The sequence below is a fragment of the Cavia porcellus genome, unplaced genomic scaffold (genome assembly GCF_034190915.1).
Source record: "Cavia porcellus strain 051 isolate PalLab524CR breed Dunkin Hartley unplaced genomic scaffold, mCavPor4.1 scaffold_40, whole genome shotgun sequence".
In the NCBI taxonomy this organism is placed as follows: domain Eukaryota; kingdom Metazoa; phylum Chordata; class Mammalia; order Rodentia; family Caviidae; genus Cavia; species Cavia porcellus.
The window spans coordinates 2,871,592-2,898,285 of record NW_026947523.1 but is presented as its reverse complement, the minus strand read 5'-3'; the positions used below and the strand labels follow the sequence as shown (position 1 = coordinate 2,898,285).

Sequence of the window (26,694 nt, the reverse complement as noted above, 5' to 3'; positions counted from 1 at the left end):
GCCTGCTGGAGCGGCTTGTGTGAGAGCCAGGTCTTGTCACCCGAGCATCGTCCCGTTTCCGTCCCTGGCAATGACAGTGTAAGTGCCGGCCCTTCCACATGGGAACGCCGGCTGGTCCCTCTGAGTTTCCTGTCCTTCCTGCCTGCCTGCCCTTCTCTGGGCTGTGCAGCAAGCCTTGGTGGAGCTCTGTATTATTTCGAGAACAGTTTCTGTCCACTCCTGGCTTCTCAGCCCGCTTTCTTGGCAGTGTCTTCTGCAGAGTGGAGCACTGTAGTGCTAATCAAGGCTAACTCTTCTCCTTCGTGGTAATTGTTTCCTTATCTGCATCAGAAGTCCCTCGCTTCCTCCCCAGATGCCGGGATATTCTCTTGTGCTTTGCTTCTAGAGGCGCTGTAGTTTGACGTCAGGTCTCTGGTCTAGCGGGACCTAATTCTCGTGGTGCGCTCTGAGGAAAGTGTGAGGGTTTATGTGTGTATTTACTCTTTGTGAAGACTGGCTAGTGACACAACGCCACGTGTTGGAAACATTCTGTTCTGCTTCTGTAGTAGATACTTTGCACCTTTGCTGACAGTTTAACGCCTGTGTGAGTGCGCATCCGTTTCAGCGTTCTGTGTTGTCCTGTTGGGCTAGCGGTGAGTTTTTAAGCCAGTTCATCCTGGCTTAATTCCCTTAGTTCTTCCTGGAGTACAGTTAGGTACTGTCTCCAACTTTATCCTTTTCAATTGCCTTGCTTGGAGTGGTTTAGTCCTTGCATTTTAATGTAAAGTTTATTGTTAGACTGCCATTTCCTACCAAGAATAGAAATAACAATAAAGCCTGCTGGGCTCCTCAGTGGACTCCTGCTGGCCCCACTGTCAGTCTCCCTGAAGTGGACAGTCCCTGCAGTACGTCTTGGTCCTCACTAGCGTGGAGCCTTGCTTCATGTGTTTATTCTCCAGCTGACCCTCACACACTCCTCATCGCTTTCAGTGTGTGGCCTGTGTTATATTTTTGTCAGATTTGTTGCTAGTACTTTGGGGTTGTACCGCTACTTTGCATGGTGTGGGTTTGTTGTTTTTCTTTATTATTGCTGTATGCAGAACTCCTGGATCTTGTAAACCACTGTAGATTTCCAGCCGCTGTTGGTGCATATGAAATCCTCACTCCACAGCTTCCTGAGTTACCGCAGCCACCCCCTAGACTGTGTGGATGCGGCCCGCCCCGCCTGCTCCACGGCATCTGGACCTCAGGTGGGAAGACCTGGCGGCTGGTGTTGGTGAGGCAAGCGGGGTGTTAGATGGCGCTCTTTACTCATCGCCTGTCCGTGAGTCCGTCCTCACAGCATGGTGGGGAGTGGTCAGACTTCTGGGGAGGTGGGGGCGGCAGGGGCTCCAGGGGTGCTGTGAGCTGCATTGCTCACGTCCGAGTCTCAGCAGCCACGTACGTCCTCCCACCACGTCCAGCAGTCACGACTGCCGTGCTCGCTGATGAAGCATTCACAGGGCACCTGCCGGGGACCACAGATTACAGACAGGCACAGAGTCTGCCCAAGGCCCCCTCGCCCCACTGCAGGCCGCTGCTGGAATGTGGAAATGCCTCTTCCTCTTGGTCAGGGAGGGCAGGATGAAGTCTGCCGAGACAATGCAGCAAGACTAGCACCGGGTGGGGGGCGAATTGTGTTTTCTTTGCCAGGTTAAACTTGCTCCAGGAGAAGCCCCTTACCCTCCCCTGCACTGGCTGATTAGAGTCTTAGTCTTTGTTCTAGGGAACCCCATCACCCCAGAGCCCTCCTTCCTTGCAGGTCTTGCCTGGTTCTTGGGGACGCACTGCAGGGGTCCCTGATAACTGGTGCCATGGACCGGGCCTCGATACTAGCCTGATTCCCAGGGAGGGAGGTGAACTCCACTCCCCATGCACGAGTGGACGGTCTCATCACAGATGAGCGTGTGCATAGCAGACACTGTGTGGTCGCCCCGTGCTGCTTCCTCACTCACCCGGGAGGTTCTGCTGGTGCCTCAGGGCTGTCAGCGTCGCACAGTTGTCCTCTGCAAACAGGGGCTTCGCATCTCTCTGCCCAGCGCGCTGGCTTTGACTTACTTGTCCGGCTGTCTTGCCTGCTCCAGGACCACAGGGCAGCGTCCCGTTGCGAGGACAGGTGTTCCTCAGTGGTGGTAACCCCGGCCGTCTCCGGGCCGTCTGTGGGGGCAGCTGTTGGTAGTGCGAGGCGCGTGCAGAGGAGGGATCTGGGTGTTAACAGCACCCTGGTCTTCTGGCGAGCTTTTATATTTGAGGAATACTTGCTGTATAAGGGAAGTAGAAGGTGAGGGTCAGATTTTTAAGACTCGGTGGATGACAAACAGGAAGACAGATCAGAGTTTACCAGCATTTTAAAAATACTATGAATCCTTATTTTGGTGAATGCTTTTTTCCACCAATTGAAATGCCAATACTTTTTTTTTTTTAAATCTCATTGGCATAGCGGACGTTGATTAATTTTGAATGTTAAAGCAACCTGTATTCCTGAGATAAGTCCTACCTTGTCCAGAGATAAGCTGCACTTTGTCATTTTTGTCACAGACTATATAACCCTTTTACATATTTCTGAATTATCTCTGATAATATATTTTTTTAACAATTTTCATATGTCTGTTCAGGAGGAATATTAGTCTTTAGTTTTCATTTTTCCTGATGTCTTTTTTATTTTTGCCTTCGGGAGATGGTGGCTTTATAAAATGCTCCTATAAAGTCTGAAAGATTTTGAGTAAGATTGATACTGCTTATTCCTTAAATGGTAGATAGAATTCAGTAGTGAAAACATTTTGGTCTGGAATTTTCTTTGTGAGAAAATATGAATTTGCTTTCCACCCAAGTTAGGGCTATCTAGATTTTCTATTTTTTCTCATGTCAGTTTTGTAGTTTTTTAAATTTTAAAAACATTTATTCATTTATTTTGAGACAGGATCTTACTTTGTAGTTCAGGCTGACCTTAAACTCACTTGTAGCCCAGGATGATATTGAACTTGCAGTGATCCTCCTGCCTCAGCCTCCTGAGTGCTAGGACTGTAGCATCACCACCGTGCTCAGCAGAGTTTTTGTTTGTTTGAATTTGACCATTTTAAACAGGTTGTCTAATTCATTGAAGTATTGCTGCTGTTTACTGTATATTTTTATATTCTTTAACAACCGTGGGAACTTACGGTAATGAAGTCTTCCATTGCTTATGTTGTGTTCCAATGAGACCGATGGGTCCTGTTTTGATGTCCTTCGGATGGTCTCCCTTGCAGACGTCCCCTTGGCCCTGGAAGAGGAAGTGTGTCCTGCGCGTGGGGCTGTCTCTGTCTAGGCTCCTCTGCGCTTCACTGGTTTTTATTCTGCTGCGCCTGTCAGTCACCGAGTGAGAACTTATGAGACTTGCACACACACCTGTGGAGGGTGTCGGTTTGTGCATGGAGTTGCAGTCCGGGCCAGCGGGCGTGCACACGTGCTGGACGATTGTGCTGTCTTGCTGGGGCTGCGGGTCCCTTGCTTATCGGCATGCCCGCTCCTGTTTGCACTGAGCGTGCCCTGCCCTGAGTTGCAGTCTCCCAGCCGCCGAGCCTTGTGCACTCCTCCTGGGCACCCTTGCCTACCTTTTCTCCTCTCATCTGTCCGTGCCTTCCTTAAGTGCCCCTCTTAAGGGGAGCTTGCACTCGGCACCTGCTCTCTTCTCCTCCTGGTGTGTGTGTGGTTCATTGCCATTAGTACCATGTGTCTGGTGTAATGGATTTGTGTTGCCCCTTTGCTGTTTCTAAAACAGTCTCTGTGTTTCAGAGCAGTTTCTGGATACAGGGGAGTGAGGGAAGGTTAAAGAGGCTCCCCGAACACCTCCCGCTCCTCTCCCCGCTAACCCTGCGTCCCCCCAGCACACGGCTCACATTAGTGGCGCATCTGTTATGATGGGTGAGCCAGTCCAGACATCATTATTGACTCAGACTGTACTTTAATGAGGGTCACTCCTAGTGTTGTGCCTTGTGTGCATTTTGACAAATGTCTAATGGCACGGGTCTGCCATTACAGTGTCACGCACAGTAGTTTCATGGCACTGAACTCCCGTGTGCCACCTGTTCCCTTCCCTCCGCCTGAGCCCTGGCAGCCAAGGGTATTATTTCTCTGTCCCCACGGCCGTGCCTCGTCCAGAATGTCCCGAGGCAGACTTGTCTGGCCGTTGCCCGTGCGGCTGCCTCCGCTCACCCAGCCTGTTCATTCTCTCTTGGCTTTGGTGGCCGTCTCGCGGCCCTTCTCATGGGTGCTTGGCTCTCTCATTGTGCGTCTGTGTTGCAGCCTGGACCACCTCCAGGTGCTGCTCACGGCTTGATGCTGGCGAGCAGGTCGGCGTTTCTCGCCATCTTTGCGCGGGGAGCGGCTGCTACCCCATGTGGCAGGCCACGGTCTCACCTCTGTTCCCTGCCGGCACCAGCTGTGGACCTGGGCGCAGGCGTGTTGGATTCATGCTCGAGGTGGGCGCTGCTGTTGGCTCTTCTACACGCACTCGTGTGATAGCCCCGAGCCCTGGAGAGGAGTCGCTCTGCTCTGCACTGTGTAGAAGTCAAGAGACGGGGAGCTTGGCTCACAGGTGGAAGGCGAGCAGTTGAACGTGGCTCTGTGGACTTTCACGACACCTCTCTGCTCCATGGCATCGCTGAGAGGCGTGCACGGGCCTTGTCCTGGCCTTGTCCTTCCCTCCTCTGCTCAGAGACTGTAATGAAGACCTTGAGGGTATTGGCTAACCAGCGCTTCTCAGCTTGGGGGGACAGCTAATGTGATAGATGACATAATCAAGACTCAGAACGAGTCCAGCTGCCTGGAATGCCAGCCGAGAACCATCAAAGGAGCGCGCTGATAGGAGTAAATATGAAATCAGACGTTCAAGTTCAGAAGATGATCCAGTGTGGGTCAGAAGGAAGCACGTGGACAGTTTGGGTTGGCTGCGTCCTCACGGCAAGCTCTGCCATTACTTAAGTGACAGCACTTGTCTCCTAACTGATGTCCTTCATCCCCTTTGGTCGAGTTGGGTGATTTCTCCCCTGAGCAGATGCAAGCATCCTCTCGAACTGTTGGTACCTTGTGGCTTCCCCCCGCCCCCACCTCGTGCAGCAGGCTCGTCCTGCGTGGCCTGCAGTCTTGGCATGACCTCCTGCTGCCTTGGCCCTCTGCTGCCCGCCTCCCCCCTTTCCTGGAATGTGCGCCATCCCTGGGTTGCAGGGCTCTGCTGCACCCTAGGCACCCTCTGGCCCACCGGTTTTGCTCAGAGCTGTCCTCACTCAGCTCAGCTGCCCAGCCTCACGGTGGCCTTGCTGTGCTGTGTGCAGGGTGCCCAGGCCAGGTCAGCACCACCGTGCCTTTGCATGAGAAGGGTCGTGGACATTTTCTCAGCTACCTGGCGCCTGCCTCTGTGAACAGGGCCCTGTCGCATTCCCCTCCTTGTGTGTCAGGAGGCTTCAAGCTCCTCCATGGGTCTGGTGATCTATACTCCCAGCACAGAGTTGCACTTAGAGTTGTGATTCTTTGCTTACCGGGCTGCAAAGCAGACTCGACTGTGGGAGAAGGAACGTGGGGGCAGAGTCCACAGGAGCCCAGGTGCAGCCCCTGCCATCCTGTTGCAGTGATGTCTCAGCTGTGAGCCGGGACAGCACGCAGGAAGCCTGAGAGAAACTTGGTGTCCCTGCCTGGGCTGCCCCCAACTTCTGCTGAGGTTGCACTTGGTACCCCATTGGGCACCGTGATCCATGCTCAATTGCAAGTGGGGAGTTCGAGATTCCAGATGCCGGCCAAGGCCTGAGGGCAGCAGTCGGGCTGCTGTTCTTAACTTCCTGCAGAGCAGAGGTGCTTGGGATTGGTTCTTTGGCACACAGGAAGCCTTCAGTACGAGTCTGGTGAGCAGAGCTGCACTTGGACGCGTCTGCCTCCGTGGGGTTGGTGCAGTGGTCAGGCAGGTTGGATCGCTGTGTCTGATGGTGCGAATTTCGTGCACAGTGGCGGCAGCCTTCACAGCTCCGTCCTCTGTCCCCATAGTCAGAGCCCACTGCGCACCAGGCTCAGGCTCTGGGCTGCCATTGTAAAGGGTGTCTGTGCTTGCTTGCCTGTTTTGGGAAGGGATAATGCTAACACTTCCGTGAGTGCACAGCAGTCCTGCCCCTCCGCCTGCCGTGCTGCCCATCAGAGTGTGTGTACAGCTGTGTGGGGTGGGACCCGGAGGCTTTGGAGGGGCCCGTGGGCTGCAGGGCTGCTCTCCTCCCTCTTTCCACGTGGCACTCCTCAGCTCCCTTCTCGACTCCCGAGATTTCCCTCGGGGGTGTCACAGTTGCTAGCAGGGACTCCCCGGGCACAGGTACAGTGCCTCCACTGTGGCTTCTGCCGTGGTCTGTGCCGTGGCAGGCCTGTCCTCACGGTTCCCAGGGTCTGAAGACCAGTCTTCCTGCCTCAGCTATGGCTGGGAGCCCACCAGCCTTGGCAGGGCTTTTCAAAATACAGGCATTCCTTATCCCCCTGGCTTTTAAAACAGACTTTCAGGTGTCGTTCTTTTCTCATTGATTGGATCTCTGAGAATCCATCTTCCCTCCTTGGCTTTTGAGCAAATTGAGAAATAAAACAAAATAGTGGCAGATGGAGGCCAAAGAATAACTTTTATTTCTGCTAAACAAGAGGCTTGAAATCCTATCACAGTTTTGGAGTCAAATAAACTGGTTGACTGACTCCCAGGCTCGTGCAGGCTGCTTCACCCCCACCCCGCCCCCCACCTGGGCAGTACCACGCCTGGCAGGCCACCCTCCTGCATGGCAGAGCCCCTGAGCAGAGCCGCTCCGAGCTGTGCGGGCGGTGGGTGTATGGAACCGGCTGTCTGCTCTCAGGTGCATGTGTCTGGGGAGACTGTGCCGGCACCCATGAGCTCCCGCAGTGTGGAAGGAGGCCCCGGTCCAGGGAGAGGTCCCGCGCTCCCTCCCTTCATAGCCTTCAGGTCCCGGTCAGTGGGGGACATGCATGGTGCTCCGGCAGGTGTCGTTCCGGTTCACGTCTCATCCTTAATTCTCTGCAGCTGTGATGCTCAACCTGGCTTCTCAGAAATTCCTCTGCCAGGCTCAGCGGCCATCTGTAAGCATGGGGCAACGCAGGTTGTCCCGGACTTGAATATAAACCTCTTCTGTGACGGTACCTGGGAGAAACGGAATCGCACAGGCTCATCTTTCCAAGTTCAGGTCCAGAGATGGTGACATTCAAAGGAGCTGAAAGCCAGAATCAGAATTTCTTGTTTCTGCTGAAGTCCAGACCAGTTAAACTCACACTTTTCCCTTGACTGCCGTGCGCTGTCTCAGCCGGCCGGCCTCACTGGGACGACCAGAATGTTAGCTGCCAGGTCTGTGACAGCCCTCACTTCCAAGAGTTGAACTTTTAGGAGGACCCACAGCTTATCAGAGGACTCAGCAAAACGAGAAGAAGACTGTGCTGGGCCCCGGGCGGTCCTGCTGGGGAGAGCCCACTCCCAGAGGTCAGGCGGTCCTGCTGGGGAGAGCCCGCTCCCGGAGGCCAGGCGGTCCTGCTGGGGAGAGCCCGCTCCCGGAGGCCAGGCGGTCCTGCTGGGGAGAGCCCGCTCCCGGAGGCCGGGCGGTCCTGCTGGGGAGAGCCCGCTCCCAGAGGTCAGGCGGTCCTGCTGGGGAGAGCCCACTCCCAGAGGTCAGGCGGTCCTGCTGGGGAGAGCCCACTCCCAGAGGTCAGGCGGTCCTGCTGGGGAGAGCCCGCTCCCAGAGGTCAGGCGGTCCTGCTGGGGAGAGCCCGCTCCCGGAGGCCAGGCGGTCCTGCTGGGGAGAGCCCGCTCCCGGAGGCCGGGCGGTCCTGCTGGGGAGAGCCCACTCCCAGAGGTCAGGCGGTCCTGCTGGGGAGAGCCCGCTCCCGGAGGCCGGGCGGTCCTGCTGGGGAGAGCCCACTCCCAGAGGTCAGGCGGTCCTGCTGGGGAGAGCCCGCTCCCGGAGGCCGGGCGGTCCTGCTGGGGAGAGCCCACTCCCAGAGGTCAGGCGGTCCTGCTGGGGAGAGCCCGCTCCCGGAGGCCGGGCGGTCCTGCTGGGGAGAGCCCGCTCCCGGAGGCCGGGCGGTCCTGCTGGGGAGAGCCCACTCCCAGAGGTCAGGCGGTCCTGCTGGGGAGAGCCCGCTCCCGGAGGCCGGGCGGTCCTGCTGGGGAGAGCCCGCTCCCAGAGGTCAGGCGGTCCTGCTGGGGAGAGCCCGCTCCCGGAGGCCAGGCGGTCCTGCTGGGGAGAGCCCGCTCCCGGAGGCCGGGCGGTCCTGCTGGGGAGAGCCCACTCCCAGAGGTCAGGCGGTCCTGCTGGGGAGAGCCCACTCCCAGAGGTCAGGCGGTCCTGCTGGGGAGAGCCCACTCCCAGAGGTCAGGCGGTCCTGCTGGGGAGAGCCCACTCCCAGAGGTCAGGCGGTCCTGCTGGGGAGAGCCCGCTCCCGGAGGCCAGGCGGTCCTGCTGGGGAGAGCCCGCTCCCGGAGGCCGGGCGGTCCTGCTGGGGAGAGCCCACTCCCAGAGGTCAGGCGGTCCTGCTGGGGAGAGCCCACTCCCAGAGGTCAGGCGGTCCTGCTGGGGAGAGCCCGCTCCCGGAGGCCGGGCGGTCCTGCTGGGGAGAGCCCACTCCCAGAGGTCAGGCGGTCCTGCTGGGGAGAGCCCACTCCCAGAGGTCAGGCGGTCCTGCTGGGGAGAGCCCACTCCCAGAGGTCAGGCGGTCCTGCTGGGGAGAGCCCACTCCCGGAGGTCAGGCGGTCCTGCTGGGGAGAGCCCGCTCCCGGAGGCCAGGCGGTCCTGCTGGGGAGAGCCCGCTCCCGGAGGCCGGGCGGTCCTGCTGGGGAGAGCCCACTCCCAGAGGTCAGGCGGTCCTGCTGGGGAGAGCCCGCTCCCGGAGGCCAGGCGGTCCTGCTGGGGAGAGCCCGCTCCCGGAGGCCGGGCGGTCCTGCTGGGGAGAGCCCACTCCTGGAGGCCGTCCTTGCTGTCTGCGGCCTGGCGTCACCCTGAATGAGGTCAGCAAGCGTAGCTCTGCTTGGTTTCTCTCCCCGCAGAGATGTCAGTTCGGAACCCAGCTCCTGTCATGTGCAAGCCACCTGGGAGAGCTCTCAGCAGGGCTGGCACTCTGCTCATTTCCCATGTCTGGGAAAACATCCACAGCGCCTTGCGGGCATTTTTAGTTTCATGCTGCGGTGGCTGCTGCTCTTGCCTTCATTAGGAAGTGTGTATGTATGTGCATGTGTGTGTGTGCAGGTTTGTGTAAGAGAGGGTAAGGAGAGTGCTATCTGTTCCACATGTAGCTGTCGTGCTTATTTTCCACTCTTGACTTGGACCTTGCTCGGTGCTGCTGGCCCAAAGTTGTCTTCAGCCCCATGCCTCCCTCCCGGAAGGGTCCCTCAGGTCTGGATCAGTTCCTCTCCTTCCACACTGGGTTCTGACTGCCAGCTGAAGGTGGGCAGCTGCTCCTAGGTGCCCATGTAGCCCTGTGCACAGCCTACCTGGTGCCCGGGGTATGCAGGTGGTAGGGCCACCTCGTCTGCAAGGCCACAGAGGCTGTTGAGGTAGCAGTGCTCTCCCAGCTGCACTGGCCTGCCTGGAAAGCTGCAGGCCCTGCCCAGCAGGACCTTGTGTGTTGCCTGTGGCCTCACTAAGTCCAGGGCCTGGCTTCCCCTGGCCAAAGCTTGGGTGGCCTCCTGCAGCCCCCACTGACTGAGAACCAAGCTGCTGCTCTGCTGCTCTGGCCAGGAGCTGTCCGCCCTGTGGGCTTCAGCACCTAGGCCTGGGCTGCGCCAGAAAGCTGGGTTCAGCCCTGTCGTATTACGGTTCTTTGTCCTCTTCTTTTGATTTCTCAGTGGGTCGTAGAAGTTCCAATGAAGTACATCCTCTATACCTTCTATATGAGATTTTATTGCTGCCATAGAAATTACTATAAACTCGGTGGTTAAAAGAATGTGGATTGATTGTCTCCGTTCTGGAGGTCAGGACTCCAACATGTGTCTCGGGGATGTGATCTGGGGACCCAGAGGACTTGCGTATCCTGCCTGCCTGTCCAGCTCTGAGGTGACACCACTCCCAAGCTCAGCGTCCCTGAGGATCCTTGCCTCTGGCCCCCTGCCTCTCCTCTGAGTGTCTGGACACTGTGCTTATGATGCCCCCTGGGTGAGCAGGACAAGGTCCTCTCGCCTTTGCCGCCTTGGCTTCCCATGCGCTCAGCGATGGGTGAGGCTCTAGGCTTGGCCCGAGCCCTCTGTGAGTCTGGATGGACTGTGTTCTGGACCTAAGCCCCGAGCTCCTCCCAGGCCAGAACTGTATCTGTGCATTCCCACTGTGGGCTGAGTCAGGGGCAGCATTGCCTTCTGCCCACCTCAGCTGCTCCCGAGCTGCTCGGGCTGTAATAGGCGTCCCCCTCAAGGTGCCGTTTCCTGACAGTCACGCAGCACCACTCACAGGTCTTCTGAGGAGCTTCTGAGCTGCCCAAGAGGCAGGGCTGTTAACCTTACCGTTTAGTGGTGAAACGGGAGCTCAGAGACAGTACCCAGCTTGCCAGGATTGCACAACCTCCCGGTGACACAGCTGAGGTTCTGTTCTAGGCCTGCCCTCTGTGCGCCCGGGCTCAGCCCCAGGAACTACCTTGTCTGAGAGAAGTCACAAGCACACTTGGGTTTCCTCCGTGGTGCATCTGCCCTGTGTACTGGCGCTCGGTCATCACCTGGCACTGGCTCCGTTGGCAGGGCCCAGGGCTGCTGTCCACGGGCCTGTGAGGCTGTCCTTACAGTGGGCAGTTCTGCTCAGCGAACTGGACCCGTCTGGATGTTCTGTTTAAATGTAAGCATCTGATATTTACATACGGCAATCACGGCTAAGTGCTCCCCTCGGTGCGTGCCTGCCTGCTGATGTCGAAAGTGTCGGCCTCCCTTCCTGAGCTCCCCACGGTGGGATCATTTGGTGCCACCTAGACCACTCCCACCCCAGTCCGTTCTCAGAACACAGTCTTGTGGTTTGCTGGGGAACTCACCGCCGTGAGGTCATCTCAGCCCCCTTTCCCTCTTGGGAAGACGCGCTTTACCTTGTCTGCATGATTCACACTGTTATCTTCTCCTCAGGACAACTACACCTTTGCCCAGCCGGGGATTCAAATGAAGGTGAAGATGCTGGAGGAGCTGGTGAGCCGGATTGACGGTAAGCAGCTGGAGGCAGGCAGGGGCTGGGGGCCTTGGAGGGTGCTGTCCCCCTGCGCTGGTGGCACCGGGCCGCTCACCCCCATGTGTTCCCTGAGGCTGCCTTGGAGTGCCGATGGCTGCCCTGTCCGAGTCATCCTCAGGCAGAAGCCTGGCTGGACGAACGTGCTCGTGATCCCCCACCCAGCGGGCAGCTCCACTCCTTGTTAAGCATGGGCACCGTCATCATGGGGGGCAGAGGGTGGTATATGGCCATCCACTGGGCCTTTCTTCACTGTGTGCATCATAGAGTAATTTCTCCATGGGACCCAATTAATAACCAAGTCTGGAAAAAACATTTTTAATGTTACAGAAAAATTATAGTGAGTGCTCGGGCAATTTTAGATTAGGGTTTCATATTTAAGTGGGGGCTTTGAAATATTTTTACCTTCGTCCTTAAAATAATTCCCCTGCGATGTGCTGACTGTCACATTGCAGTAGTGGAGTTTAATTAAATGAAAGTTGAGAGATAATGCTGGCCCATCCTGGCAGAGTCTCCTGATAGTTTGTTAAATTAATGAGCAGGGTATTAACAAAGTGATGCCAAGCAGAACTGGGCGTCTGTTTGTGACACTGGCCAGTCAGCCCTGAACCTCTGAGGAGAGACTCGCCCTTCCATTGTGTCCCAGGTGAGCTGCAGATCGTCCCGCTGAGCATACAGAGATCGCACTTTGTCTGAAGCCTGGTCTGGGCAGCCTGCCTGCCGAGGGGGAGCCCTTCCGGGCCCAGCCCTGCCGGCCTGGTGGAGGCCCGTCCCTGGAGTCTGCCCTGCAGAGGCACTTGGTGTGGGGAGCCTCTGAACCACATTGTCAAGTGGAGCCCTACAAATCCTAAGCTGCGCTCTGTTCCTGATTGAATCTGGTTTGCAGCGCGTGTCTCAGGGTTGTCACCTCGTTCCCATGTTAGGAGTCTCGCGCAGTTCTCCCCGTGCCGCTTTACCTGGTTCAGCACTGCAGCCAGCTACTTCCCAGCCTGTCTCCTCCAGACGCGGGTTGTTTTCCTCTGTCCGGGCCTTAGCCGCCCCCGTTCACGCTGCGCGCACACCGAGCTCTAGCCTGGCTGGCTTGGGTTTCTCCCTGCCCTCAGTTTCACAGGCATCCCCGTCTCCTGGAGCCCGTTGAAATATGATGTGTAGATGTGAATCGCTTGTCCTTGGCAGGTTCTTCCTTTCCTCTCGTGCCCCTTCGAGGGCATATTCTGTGTTTTCCTGGAGGTCAGAAACTTGTGGCTAGTGCTCATTTGCTGTGTTGCTGCAGTTGGGGAAATACTCGAATCGGTTTCTCTGGTGCTGGGGTTCAGAGGAAGCACAGCGCAGATTTGCTGGGTGACTAAAGGAGGGGTATCGAGCACCGAAGGAACCCGTCGGCCTTCAGTAAAACGTCTTTCATTTCCTGTGCGGCTTCTGGAGGCACTTTATCCTCCGCCCTTTTGCTTAAAGACTCAGCTCTTCAGAGCAGAGCAGGCCCTCTCGGAAGCAGGCTAACCTGTGCCTCTTTGTTCCTGTTCTTGCCATGAACGCATCGAGGACTTTCGTGGTGGCGCCAGGGGAAGGACACTGGCTGCACTCGGGCGGCCTCCATGTCTGCAGAGCCCAGCCCTGCTGGGACCCGTCCCCCTGTACACCGCCCGTGGGAGCAGCAGCACCTCCGCAGCACATCAGACTTCCGCTCCTCTGGGAGAAAGAATTCGTGGGACTTTTTGAGGGACTGTAAAGATGCCATTAAGGCAGGCTGTACTGGGAAGGAGAAATTGCTTTTTCAACACCCCCTGCCTCACTTCTGCATTTCCCGGGAAGGTCAGCGTTCACTCCTGACACGTTTTGCTGTGGTGTGGGGAGCACCTCCGTGGACCCCCCATGAATGGTGAGGGTGGTGGGGAAGGAGCTGTGATGCTCTGCAGGCTCGAGTTGAAGAACTCTGGGGTTACAGTGGCTCTGCTGTCGGGAGGGCCTGGGGGGCCCAGAGCAGAAGGGGTCACACAGTCCTCACACTGCCCAGTAGTCTCACTTCAAGTCGTGGGAGATCAGTATTGTTTGAACCTGAATTAAGGAGATTATGTATCGCGACTCCTCAGAAGGCTTTCGAGAAATAAAACCTTTGTAGATGGTGTCACCAGGATTTACACGGTTCCTTTCTTACAGATAGTCTCTTTGCAAGCATGGGATCTTCACTCAGCAATAAAGCATGATCTCAGGATGCTTAGAGAGTAAATGGAGAATGGAACCAGGTCTGTCAAGCACTGAGCCTATGTGATCCTTGTGTGTCATAAACTACTATCCAATTAAATGTGAAGAAATAAAAAGTGTGCCAGTGCCTGCAGGGAATCTAAGGTACGGTTTGTAGGAGAGACTTAAAAAATGACCGCATAGAATTTCCAGAACTGAAAACACAGGAAGGGAAAATGGTGGCTTGGTGGACAGATTCAACAAATTAGAGACTACTAAAGAGAAAATTACTGAACAGGATGATGGGCGAGTAGGAAATAGCCCTGGGAAAAAATAGAGAATTAGGAATATGAAATACAGCATGTAAGAGCTATGGCGGGTGTGGTTAGAAAGCCTGATGTGTTTTTATTGAAATCTCAGGAGGAAAAGGGAATGTGAAGAGATTCTGACAGGTGTTTCCCCAACTACACTGGTTCACAAGTTTGAGAGGCAGAGGAAACCGTAGTGAACTGGATTAAGCTAAACACCAAGAGAGATTCTGCAGCAGTTCAAGAAGAAAAACACTTTTCTAAGAATACCTATCCACTGAGAACTGACTTCTCAGCAGAAGTACAAGAGATTATCTTCAATATGCTGAAAGCTAGAACCGTCACTGTGTAGTGAAGATATACTTCGAGAATGAATTTGAAATTCCTGGGGTCCATGTGCACCAGGATGGCTTCACACTGTCTCAGGGAAACCGTGTAAATCAAGAAGGTGGCCCACGAAACCTGCGTGGGCTGTGTGTTCCCGCAGCCCCGCCAGCGGCAGACAGCAGTTGCTGTGTGAGCCCTGGGCTCGGGGAGGGACAGCCGGCACAGACACTCTGGAAGAGGCTGGTGCCAGAAGTCTGCGGGAGAAGCCACAGGACCAGGTGAAAGCTGCAGCAGAGAGACGAGGTGCCTGCTGGGACCGGAGGAGACTGATCAGGTCTGAGAGCTGGTTCCTGGGATGCCGAAAAGGATTTGGGATTTCCTGGATGAGAGGCTGCTGTGTCCTGGGCAGAAACCCATTCCAAGCAGTTACCGGTGCCTAGGAGATGGATTGTTCCTGACAGTGTGGAGGCGCTGCTCCAGCCCCAGCACCTTGCCTTGGGCCTGGCTTGGGGAGCAGCTTCTGGCACAAAGAGCTCACTGCTGTTGGTCAGGCAGCCTCCCAGCCACTAGTGCTGGGAAGGGGCTGGGGGCGGGGCTGCCGTATAACCTGGTGGGGAGGGCAGGGGCTTGGGGGGGCGGCGGTGGGCAGTGGCCGGAGGAAAGGGGCGGGGTCTGTGACATACCTGGTGCTGGGGAAGCCCCACCTGCTACTTTGTTTTCCCTTCTGTTTCTTTGGCTTCTTGATCCCTTATCAGATGCAGTTTCTCTTTTCCCTGCTGGGGAGACATTGATGAAACCACTGTAGCTGGGGCAGGCTCTTGGGCCCACGTTTCTGGAAGGCGGTGCACGGAAGCCGTTGTCCAGAGGAATGTGATGTGTTCCAGCACCCGTGGTTCCATGCAGCTTATGGATTCGGGGTGAGCCCGGCCCTCACGGCCTCTGCCTGCCAGTACAGCCTGGAGACCGTGGTCCTGGTCACACTGTTGTGCACTCTGGACTCCAGGGCCCACACAGAGTTAGGCGTGGAGAGGAGCAGGTGGCTGTGTGCTGCAGGTTCCCGCAGGGGGCTGTGCCATTCCTGCTGGCACGTGCATTCCAGTTCTCTGCTGTGCAGTGCCGTCTTCCCAGTGCTGTCCCTCGCCGCCTCGTGCCTGCCTTCTCTTGTCTTTCTTAGCCACAGCGGGTCCCCTCCAGTGGTGCCCTCCCTGACCCCGCTGACAGTGCACATTCCATCTGCCCATGGGGGCAGGAGTGTTGGAGTCCTGCTCCATATGTACCCATGACCTTGCAGCAGCACTGTGTGAATGTCATGTTGGCCAGCTGTGCGTGGCTGGCTGTAAAGTCTGGACCTCGGCTACCCGCCAGCACAGGCCCGGTGAGGCTTGTGATGAAACAGCCTCTGAATCCCAGCAGCTCGGAGTGGCCTCTGTCCCTCACACGGCCGTTGCTCCAGACCGGCCGGGCAGGGCTCTCCTGGGGTGCCCGCACTCTGGTTGCAGGCAGATGAGCAGCTGCTGTCAGGAGCATTTTAGTCCCTGCTTGTGGCAGAGGGAGGGCAGACCTGGGAACCGTGTGCAGGCACTGACATCTCCAGCTGAGCGTCAGGTACAGTGCGTCTCTACTGCGTCCACCTTGAAACAGAGCAGTGCCTGGGAAGCCCCGAGCCTGTGTGGGTAGCCTGCTGGGGAGCACCATGGTCCCCAGCACTGAGGGACTTCACAAGCAGCAGAGTGAAGCTGGAGTTCATCCAAAATCTAATTCATTTTCACAGCCTTATGAAATACATGCATGGCAAAATCTAAGACCTTGACGTTTTTGTTCTGGGAGGATAATTATTCTAAAAAATTCCCCAAACAAGGCTCAGGGCTAAATGGAATTAAATGACTAAAAATTAAATGTATTTTAAAGACTATTTTGTTTTACATTAGAGTGGGACATGTGTCAGACAGCTCTACAGAAATTATAATTAGGATGTCATCCACCCTGTACTATTCTGTCTGTTATTCCCATGTTCAGCGCATTTGTAGGCTCAAGGAAGCTGTGTTCATTCTGAAGTCATCTATCTACACTATTTGTGTTAATTGCCAATGTGTTCCCTGGTTATTAAAAGATTTTGGTACATAAAATCAACAATTCACACTGATCATTTAGTAATTTACTGCTGCGATGATAAATGAGACACAGTAAAAATTTTGCTCCTTATCACCTCCGGGATGCTTATGTATGTTTGAAAGTAAAATTTCACATTTTTCCAGTGAGTCCTAATGATGTCTACATACATTGTGGCATTACACCTGGCACATCTTGTCGTAGTTACTTTTCTCATGACTGAGGCCACGTATCTGATACTCAGAGTTAAAGAAGGAAAGGCGTATTTCATCCCAGTTGGTAGAAGTTTCTGTGCACAGTCAGCTGTCTGCATGGCAGGGCAGCGTGGCAGAGGGGCATCACAGAGGAGAAACAGTCCGTGGCAGGCAGGCAGGCAGGGCATAGCATGCAGCAGCAGCAGTTAACCACAGTCACCTTTATATTTCATCCAGGCCACCAGCTTTTGGGTGGGGTCGCCCACACCCAGGCTGGGGCACTTTTAATCCCAGTGCCACAGCCTTGTTCCTGTCTTCAGACACCCTAGATCCATCCAGCTCTGAACAGTTCCACCCAGGACCGCATGAGGCTTTGGGGGGACATCTAGGCCAAGCCACGATACATCTTAGGTGAACCTGAGCTCACGGGTCCCTGATGGCCCCTCGTTATAGCTGAGGGGAGAGTGCCTTCTGACCGTGGCTCGAGGCCTGGGGCCAGCGCCTGCCTCTGGGCTGTCCTGCTCATCCTCGGCGCCGAGCATCGTATGTATGTAAAGATGATGGCTGAGTAAATGAAGGTCACTACATCTAGTGACCAGTGAGACTGTGGAGAGCTGACATCGAGTGGCACTTGGCTGGCACATTTTAAGCCTTGAGCAATGTTTGCTGCTGTTCTCATTCATTAGGGAGCCTCAGCAGGTGGGCACCTGGTGGGGCTTTGTGGAGCATTCTACTGGCCTAGCTCTTGGGCAGCTTCCTCTCTCAGCCCTAGCAGTGCCAGTATCAGCCAAAGCCAGGGAGGCTGAGGGTGACAGTGATCACTGGCATCGCTGGTCTTTGGCACTTTTGTCCCTAGGGAGGGGAATGCTGGGGTTTGTTATGGAGAGCAGTCTGGCCTCTCTGAGTCAGACAGCTTTACCTACTTGTACATTGTCCCGTTCTCGGGTTTTTAAGTCAGGTTAAATGAGAGTTAGCAGAAATTTCTCCGAAAGTAGTTGTGACTGTGTCGTAAATATAAAATTGACTTGGTCTTTCAAGGTAGAACTCAGTTACAGCTGTACACTGATCAGCTTTATCACCAGCCAGGTGCAAATGTTTTTGTTTCCTCTACCCAGTAGGCAGCTGGACAGCGGAGGAGGAGTGGTCGTGCAATATTAGGTGTGGCTGTGTCTGTTCACCTGCGTCCTCGGTGAGGGCTGGGCAGGCTGGAGGTGCTGAGGGCCTTTCCCTTGGTGCACCGACCTGGTGATTGGCCGTGCACTCACGTGACTGAGGCCAAGGAAGGCCTCGTGTCCAGTTAGGGCTGTGAGCTTGGGCCCAGAGCTCTCCTGCCAGGCTCAGGCTTGGTCCCCAGTGCCACCAGCCTATGCTGTCCGTCTTGACTGAGGTTGCTGCTGTTTCCAAGAGAGCACTGCTGCTCACCCTGGGGTCCTCCGGAAGGCAAGCCCCACTCCGGTGTCTGCGGCCTGAGCTGGGTTCCCAGGTGGGCACTCACCGTGGGGGTGTTGTGATTTTCTCTTTGCCCTAGTGGCACCTGTGGCTGCAGTGTTCGCCTCAAGACTTACAGGTTTCGGTCTTGAACTTAACCCCCAAGGTTACCCTGAAAGATTTTGCTTCTGTTATTTTCACATCGATCGATGGGCTTTGCAAACAGAAGACACTGTTCTGTGTATAGCATTCTGCTGTTAGTGAGGGTATTTTCTATTTACTAATGACGGTAATTCTCCATTGCTGAAAGTTAAATGAACACACAGCAAGCTTTGTTTTTTTTTTTTTAAGGAGAAAAAGGAAAAAAACAAGGGTACAAGTAATACAAAATTTAAAAAATAAATAGTAAGAAATCACTAGTTAATAGATCACATATTCTCATCTTAGAAATAGTTGCTCAAGTTACATTATTGAAGCATATAAAGTGGACTTTCAGTGAGAGTGCAAACAGTTTTGTTCAATGATCCAAAAAACACTCAGTAATATGGTTATCTATCTTATACACTTAAACATATATGCAGTTATAACCTTTAGAGCACTTTCTTTTCTTTTGTACAATGACAGTTACACATTTTGGGTTTTATTATTCCCACAGTTCTTACTACTTTTTTGAAGAGAGTAAAACCAAATGTGACATATCAGAACAGAGTCAGTCAGATCAAAAGGATGGACATAATAGAAATGTAAAAACAAAATATAAGGTGATCAACAATGGTTACCATACTGCCTCTTGCTATTTTAAGAAGAATTGGCAGTTATAATAAAATTGAACTAAACAGTAAAGAGTAAAACCAAAGCATTGGAGACATTACAGGATTTAAAAAGAAAATAATAGTCAACCGGAATGGGCATCATAATGAATCTTATTGTCTTCACAGTTATGCCTATACTTTTGAACTTGATACTATCAAGCAAAGCAAAATAGAGGAAAATCAGTCAAAACAAGATGGTGAGGGCAACACAGGATTTCAAATCAAGTTAATAGGAAATCAAAGTAGGTTACTATAATGTATCCTGCTATTTTTTATTTATTTTTCCCTTAATTAAAAAAAAAGAAAAAAGTAAATAATTCAAAAAGGGGATTGAGATAAAAGAAGGCATAACAACAGAACAGCACAGGTCAAATCATAACTATTTGAGCAAAATAGTGTTTCACCACAAGATATCCTGACATAAAAATAGTTACCATAGTGTCTCTTTCCTTGAAATTTTTGAGTATAACTTTGTATACTGTAGTACCAAACATATCAAGACACTATAAAACCATTCAAGAGAATGACATTATTACAGGGTATTTAGGACCAATTAACAGAAAATGAACAATGGTTTCTATATAAACTCCTTGTCTATAAAAGTTTTTGCTTATATTATCATATATAATAAAATCCAATAAGATACAACCTTTTAAGACCAATGGAGACAGAAGAATACAAGTTTGATGGGACTTCAAAACAAGATGATTCTAAATCAGCACTAGCTATTATGATGTCTTGTTTTCTCCAAAATAGCTGTTCCTACCATCTGATCTTCTCTGCCTCATTTCTGTTGAGCACTTTTTCTGTCGTTTGTTGTCAGTGTGTCTTCTTCATTTCACTTTGTGCTCCATTCATTGTGGCCGCTCTGCCACTATTTCTGGAATCTTGGTATTTTCCTTTTTTCGACTATCCTGCAGTATTCTCTATAGAGTTGAATTGGTGGTTGCAAATTCCCCTAGTTCCTCTTTATCCAGGAAGCACCTTGTTTTTCCATCAATTTCTAGGGACAGTTGTGCAGGTTATATCAATCTTGGCTGGAGAGTATTATCTTTCAAAGCTTGAATTATTTCCCCCCACGCTCTTCGTGATTTGATGGTTTGTGCCGAGAAGTCTACTGTAATTCTGATGGGTGTTCCCTTGTAAGTGATCTGTTTCTTGTCTCTGACGGCTTTTAATATTCTGTTCTTATATTGGATTTCTGGAATTTTGGCAGCCCCTCCTCCACCTCCAGAACCAGAGTGTGTCTTGGGCCAGGGGCCTAAGACCATGACCTTATCCCTGAGGCCCCTGATTCTTTGCAGTTCCTTCCTGGCTTAAGCTCATCTGCAGGGTGTTCCTCTGGAACAAGCAGAGAGGGATTTATTTCCTTGAAACTAAGAAGCAGCCTTCACCCCACTCTTGGCCTGGGATCTCCCGAGATGCTCCTGGGGTACCCACGCTTCAGATTGGTTCACATCTCGGTGCCCTTCAGGATGGATGGGTTGATTCCCTTTTCTGACCTCATGCTGGTGGGGAGTTGGCCTGTGATCGCCGAGGAGAGAATGTCCTGTCCTCCTCCCTTAGAGGGCAGAACATTGCCGGGTGCCGAGACGCTTCTGCCAGCCTGCACTCAGCACAGTTGTAAAGGATGTGCTGTTGAGTGGGGACCCAGACTGTCTGCCCACCCCCACCCAGCCCCACTCTGAGGGGTGCCGTGGTGCCCCACGTGGGAGAGCTGAGGCGGGATGAGCTGGGGCAGGCAGGCTGGGTCTCCCTGTGGCACTCCTACAGCTGCCCCCATGCAGAGTCGGAGCCGGGCAGGAAGCCTGGCCCAGGGATGCCAGCCAGTCTCTGCGCTGTGTCTCACTTTGCTCACTTCCTTCCCGGAGCCACTGCGCAGTGCAAAGAGCTGAGCGTTCGTCCCCAGCCAACGCAATCGTGCGGCTCAGTTCCCGCTGGGAAGCGTCTGGGGTCATCTGGCCAGTTCTGAGCTGCATGCGTATGTGGGAGGCCTCGAGTGCAGGTGAGACCCTGTCCTCGGTTCTGACCCTCCACGTCACGCAGAGACTCGTTAATTAAGTTATAAGTAGAGCTTCCCAAAGCAAGCAGTCTTCCTTGACCTTAGGAGGAAAAATGCTATCTTGGTTTGCACTCAGGTTTTGGGAGGATTCTGAGTTGTGTCTGTGTGTCTGTCTGTCGTTACACGCTGCTGGGGAAAGTGTGTGTTGTATCTTCCTCACCAGGAGGAGTAGTGTCCTCCTTCCCAGGGTGAGGATGCTGGTTATTATGGAGGTCATTTCCCTTCCACGTCAGCACTTTAGTAAATAACACGGGTCCCACACACTGGAGGCCGCGCCTCGCTGCTCTGCCCCTGGCTGAGAGAGGAACTCGTGGCAGCCTCCCCACCCCCGGTCCTCCATAGCCTGGACTGTGGGTCCCTGGTGGGTTCCCCCTCAGGGTACACAGCTTCCCAGTACTCACTACCCACGTCTTGCAGTGGGGTCCCTGTCACTGTGGGGTTCAGGCCTTCCACTCCTGAGCCCCTTGGGGGGCTTGTCAGGCAGCGGGAGAGCTTTCCCCAGGGCCACAGCCAAGGTGAAGGTGTGGAGGTCTGGCACAGTATGGTGGGAGGAAGTGGGGTGGCCTGGAGATGGTAGGGACCCGTCCTGGACCTGACCTTGCCCAGGCCTGGCCTGCACCCCTTGAAGTCTGTGAGGAGAAAGGCGAGAGCCATCACAGAACATGGCCTGGTGCCTACCTGGGGCTGGGGGACGCCCGTGCCCCCACCACATCCTATTCAGACTGTGAGATCTGAAGCCCCTTGGGTACAGGCTGGGAACAGCTCGCTGCATCTGAGTCTGTTGCGGGAAGGGGGTGGATAAGAGTCCTGGCCTCGGTAAAGCCCAGCCAGACCCTCCCTGCTGGCCTGGGCCGAGTCATGCCTCTGGTGGTCACTGACTGCTTTTCTCCTGCTGTTCCCTGGCCTGCTCATCTCTGGAGCTGACATTCAGTCCTGGCCAGAACTCAGAATGCAGGCTGCAGGATGCACCTTCTCCTGGTGGGCCCAGGCATCTGGAACCCACCCTGTGGTGATTTCTTTTGCCCTGTGTCTGAGCCTGGGCTGCACAGACTCCTGAGCTGGGACCCAAGGCGTCAGCCCTCTGATGTGTCTGTAAGCTGACCCAGTCCAGAGGACAAGACCCTGCTCTGGACAGAGGACCAGTGGGCTCTGCAGACAGACCATGATTATCTTCTGTGTGCTTAGCGTACATCAGCTCCACCCCCGGCCAGAGGAGGACAGCCTGGGGCCAGCAGCTCTGCCCTTGTTCCTGTTTGCTTGTGCTGCAGTTGTGGATCAGAGCTGGTGGTCCTTTTCCTGGGCCAGGGAGGCTGACGCTACCTGGGTCACATGCATGCAGGGTGACACTAGCATCTCAGGTCCTCCACAGGGCGCCCATGCAGCCCTGTGTGTGTGTGTGCGAGGGTGTATGGGACTGGAGGGACATCCCCACCCCTGTTCCCCAGTTAGTTGCTGGGGAATTTCTCTTTGATCCTTCTTGGAGCTCACGGTAGCCATGAGCAGAGCCGCCCCTTTCTAGCTGCTTGGGGTTAGAGGAGTAGGCCCTGGCTTTCCACATATGCCCACTGCTGTGCAGCAGTGCAGCCCCCCTAAATTCTCCTGCTGCACCTTGTGCATGGCCCATGGTCCACACCTGTGAGAACAGAGGGGGCACGTGGTTCTTGAGTTGGGGGGAGTCTGCGGGGCTGCAATCACTGAGTCATGTGCTGTGTTCACCCCAAGACTATGGTTGGACCTGGGGCTGAGGTGCAAGGGTCAGCTGTGAGCCAGGCGACCTTGACAGCCGGGATTTGGGGGACCACATGAGGTTGGGCTCCCATAAATCCTTCTGCTGCAAACCACATAGGAAGGCAGGTTGCTCCATAACTCATACAAAGCATTGAGAGCAATGAATGCACTTACCTGCCTGCTTAAGTGTTGAGTTATGCAGGTGTGAGGACCCCTCAGGCCACCTCCTTTACGCACCATGTTTCCTTCTCATTTCAAGAGGCCCCCAATTCCTTTTGAATCTGTGACTGCCTGCTCTCCCTCTAGGAGGACTTGTGTCTCGTCTGGTGACCGCGCACAGTGCATTGCTCTGGCTGAGCGTTTACCCTGTGGTACCGATGTAGGCTACTTTGCCACTGTCCACCCGCTGACTGCAGAGGCTGCAGGGCACTGGCTCTGGCTGCCTGCTGCACTGTGGAGGCCTCTGCCAGGGAGGAAATGGGGGCTTGCGGCGTGCCGGGGTTCTTAGCCACATGCTGCTGCCTGCTGTAGTCCATATTCTAACCTCATCGGCGTGTGAGAGTCCTGATTCGATGACAGGGCTGTGGCCATGAAGAGAGTGTCCTTTGTGCAAACACACGGAGGCGTTCTGCCCATGAGCAGATTTCACAGCCCCCCATAGACTGGTGACCCCACTTCCCTAGGTCCTGCATGAAGGCAAGGCCAGACTTGGGCTGCATTATGGTCCCCTGGAGTGGTGACCTGGGCTTCCTGATGTCACCATGTTGGAAGCGTCCCTTCCTTCACGTGAGTTTGTCCGGTGTTTCCTGGTAAGGAGGTGCCATGGCACAGTGTGGCAGGGCTGGGGTGCCGGCGTGCCAGGCCCTGCTCCTGTGGTACAGTGGTTAAGCTGTCATCTTTACTGGCCGGGGGCTCTGGCCCGAGGGGTTAGCAAAGCACACTCTTGGTTTGCGTGGGCCGGACATAGGCATGACCTTGGGCTCTGGATCTGGTCCCCTCTTCTGTGGTGCTGTCCCTCTGCTCTGCTTCCTGGCCACCAGGAACTGAGCCCTTTGCTTTTTCGTGCCTTCTGACACAGTGCGCCTGCCTTGGAGCCGGCTGACTGAGTTCTCTGAAACCATGAGCCAGACTGAAGTTCTTTAAGTCACGTAGGTGGCGAGTGTTTTCTCCCAGCAGTGGGAAAGCTGCAACATTTGGGAAAGTGGGTTTGGCAGCCTCTCGACAGAGCGGTGTCAGTGGGTGTCTGTGCGAGACCCCTGAAACCTAGTGTGCCGTGCCTCCTGGGACTTGCACACACCGGTCACACCAGCATGGCTCTGTCTGGATAGGATAAGGAGGCAGAGCCCACCGCTGTTGGCCTGGTGATGGAGCCCTGGGAGCTGACAGCTTCCCAGTGATCTGGGCTGGATTTTCAGTGCCAGAGATACAAAGAAATTCTTCCCGTCAGAATGGGGTAAGGGAGTCTCTCAAGTCTTGACTATGATGATGAATAAAACTGCTTTTGAAATTATGTTCTCTGATAAAGAAGTCCCTCTTTTCAGAATCCACTCTGCTTTTTATAGACAAAAGTAAGACGACAGAGGGGCCACTGTGCATGGCCTCTGAGCTTGGCAGCCTGGGCTGCCCATGACTTCCAGAGCAGGGCAGAGACAGGAAGCTGCCTCCCTGAAAAGCTCTGGCGTGGGGGCTTCCCAGAGTCCCTGTCACCCACCTGCTGCACCCTGGAGGTGGCGTGGGCACCTGCTGCACCACGACTGTGCTGGGCATGGTGTCTGAGTGTCGGCCGCTGTGGGTGGTATGATACTTCCGGTGTCGCCACAGAATCTGGGTTTACGGTTTGTGTTCTTGCTGTCCTGGGAAGGGCCCCGTAGGGCAGTGACCTCTGCAGAGTGTTAGCTTGAGCACTGTTAACTCAGGCTTCTCTTCTCCTCTTCCCTCTTGGCCTTGCCTCTGTCAACTTGTCTGTCCCCGCCCCCTGTCTTGGGTCAGTGGCACCATTTACACGGCTGCATCCTGCTCAGTGAACATCCGGCTGAGCGCTTGGTGGGGTCTGGGGACAGAAGCTTGGGCCCGAAGCAAGCCCCTTGGTGAGGCGGGTGTGTAGGGAGATAGAGTGGCATGTGGGGATGGTGGGGTGCACTTCTGCTCCCTTCTGCATTTGGGAGCATCCTTTGGTGACTGCAGATCACTGTGGCCAGGGTGGGATTATTTACTGCATAGAAACTAGCAGATGCCACAAGTGAAGGAAGCGTTCCCCAAGAGCCCGTTGTAGCACACTTGCTGGTGTGGGGAGAGGTGCAGGGTTTCCAGTGGCAGCAGTGTCACCAGACTTGAGTCGGCGATGTGTGGACCGGCTTGCTCTGCAGGGGACACAGTCTAAGACCTCAGCAGGTACCCGAAACTGGACCGCACCAGTCTTTTGTGCGCTGTGCCTTCCCTCACCTACAGTGATATTTATAAGTGAGACACCGGAAAGGATTAGAAACAACAAATAATAAAGTGCAAGTTACAACCACAGACTGTGGTACAGGATCTGTGAATATTTCGTCTCTCTTGTCTGTCTGTCTGTCTGTCTGTGTCTCTCTGTGGGGAGAGTAGCATAAATGTGGACCCCCTGGGCAAAGTAAGCAAGTGGATTGAGTTTCATTGTGCTACTCAGACCAAAAATAATAGAACTTATGAATTGCTTATTTCTGGGATTTTCCATTAATGTGTTCAGACTGGCTACCTGAAGCTTTGGAAAGAAACCCAGGCCAGAGTGAGGAGGCTACAGTGCTTTTTTTCCTGTTACTGACTCTCAAGGCTCTTTCTTCCCTCCACGGGCCATGCAGATGCTTGCCTGGTAGGAGTGAGGGCTGAGCAAGCTGCCTGCCTGTGACCTACTGTCCTTGACAGGAAGATCCGCAGAGAACGCAGCCCCAGCGCAGAGAAGGCTCAGTGGTACTGTCTTGATCACACAGTGCTGTCTGTGCAACAGGGTGAAATGCCCCCTTTCCCTCGTGCACAAATCGGCCCCTAACTAGATCCCCATCGTCAACGTGGCCTGTGCTGAGGGCAACGAGGAAGTGGCTTTGGAAAGCACTTCTTGCACGAGTGCACCCCGCAAGGTCCCTTGTGCTGACAGGCTGAACACTGTGCCTGCAGTGGCCACCAAGGTGCTGACGAACCTCTGTTCCTGGAGCCCTCATGGGAGAGCTGAGCTTGGTTCCATGGGAGCTTTTTGAGTTGTGGGCATTATTAGGTCCAGAACAGGGCATGGCAAATACCACTGCCCCAGGGCTAAAAGCAAGAGCCCTCCCAATAAAACTGTATCTAGTGAAAACTTCAAAAATGTTCACAGGAATATGCAAATATTAAGCACCTAACAAGGAAAAGGAAAATGTCCCAATATCTAGCTCCCAAAGGCATCAGCAGGCGTGCAGAGAGGCAGAAAATAGAACGAGGAAATATCAGTCCAGACTGACCGGAAGTGGCCTGGGGCTTAGGCTTGTTAGAAAACAACCTCAAAGTACTTATGGTAATTGGATCCTGTATGTGTAAGTAGCTAGAGAAACAGTAAACATATTAAGTAGGAACACGGAAGGTGTGAAAACGATCCGGATTGGGGTTCTGGAGATGAAGGTGTTACGAATGAGGTGAAGAATACCCGGGGAGGGTCACCAGCAGATCAGACTGCAGGAGAAAAGGGCAGGCGTCTGCAGGCGCAGCGTGGAAAGTGTTTAAGGCTCGGTGGTGCTCCGAACACTCCAGTTAAAAGGCCGATCCTGTCTGAGTAGTTGTAAAAAACAAGACCACAGCATGTGGTTCGAGCAAGAAATCCATGTTAAGTATGAAAACACAAATGAACCAGAAGTAAATGATAAGCAAAGGAATTCCACGCCAACACCAATCTAAAGAAAGCTAGAATTACAATTTTAGTGTCAAAGTAGAGATAAGGAGAAAGAACAGAGCACATAAAAGGTTATTCAGCTTGATAAAGGCATGAACTAATCAGAAGAAAATAGCACCCCTGAATGCTAATGCATGGCATAATAGAGAGTCAAAATACACAGCAAAATCTGAACTGCAACAGAAAAGGCCAGCTAGACCGTTAGAGTTGGAAACGTCAGACCCTTTGCAATAAGTGCACAAGTGAACGCGTATACAAAAAATCAGGAAAGATATGGAAAGCTTGTACCATCAGATTTGCCTCAGTTTGTTTGATAGAAAATTCTAAGAATGCATACTCTTCTTAATTACACGTGGAACATTTACCAAGTATTATGGATTAAAAACTGGTGGTCAACTTAATGCCAGTTGAATTAAATCAGCATGGTGCTGAGTGTAGATGTTTCACCT

General features: G+C 53.8%; 1 protein-coding gene across 3 annotated transcripts in view; it reads left to right on the top strand.

The window, feature by feature from the left end:
• Tbc1d22a (TBC1 domain family member 22A) overlaps positions 1 to 26,694 on the top strand; it is a 288,301-nt gene that overhangs the window by 149,017 nt on the left and 112,590 nt on the right. For all 3 annotated transcript variants that reach the window (XM_003461946.5, XM_063243789.1, XM_063243788.1), the window contains exon 10: positions 11,111 to 11,186. In XM_003461946.5, coding sequence (XP_003461994.2) covers positions 11,111 to 11,186 — 76 coding nt within the window. The remainder of the gene's footprint in view (positions 1 to 11,110; positions 11,187 to 26,694) is intronic.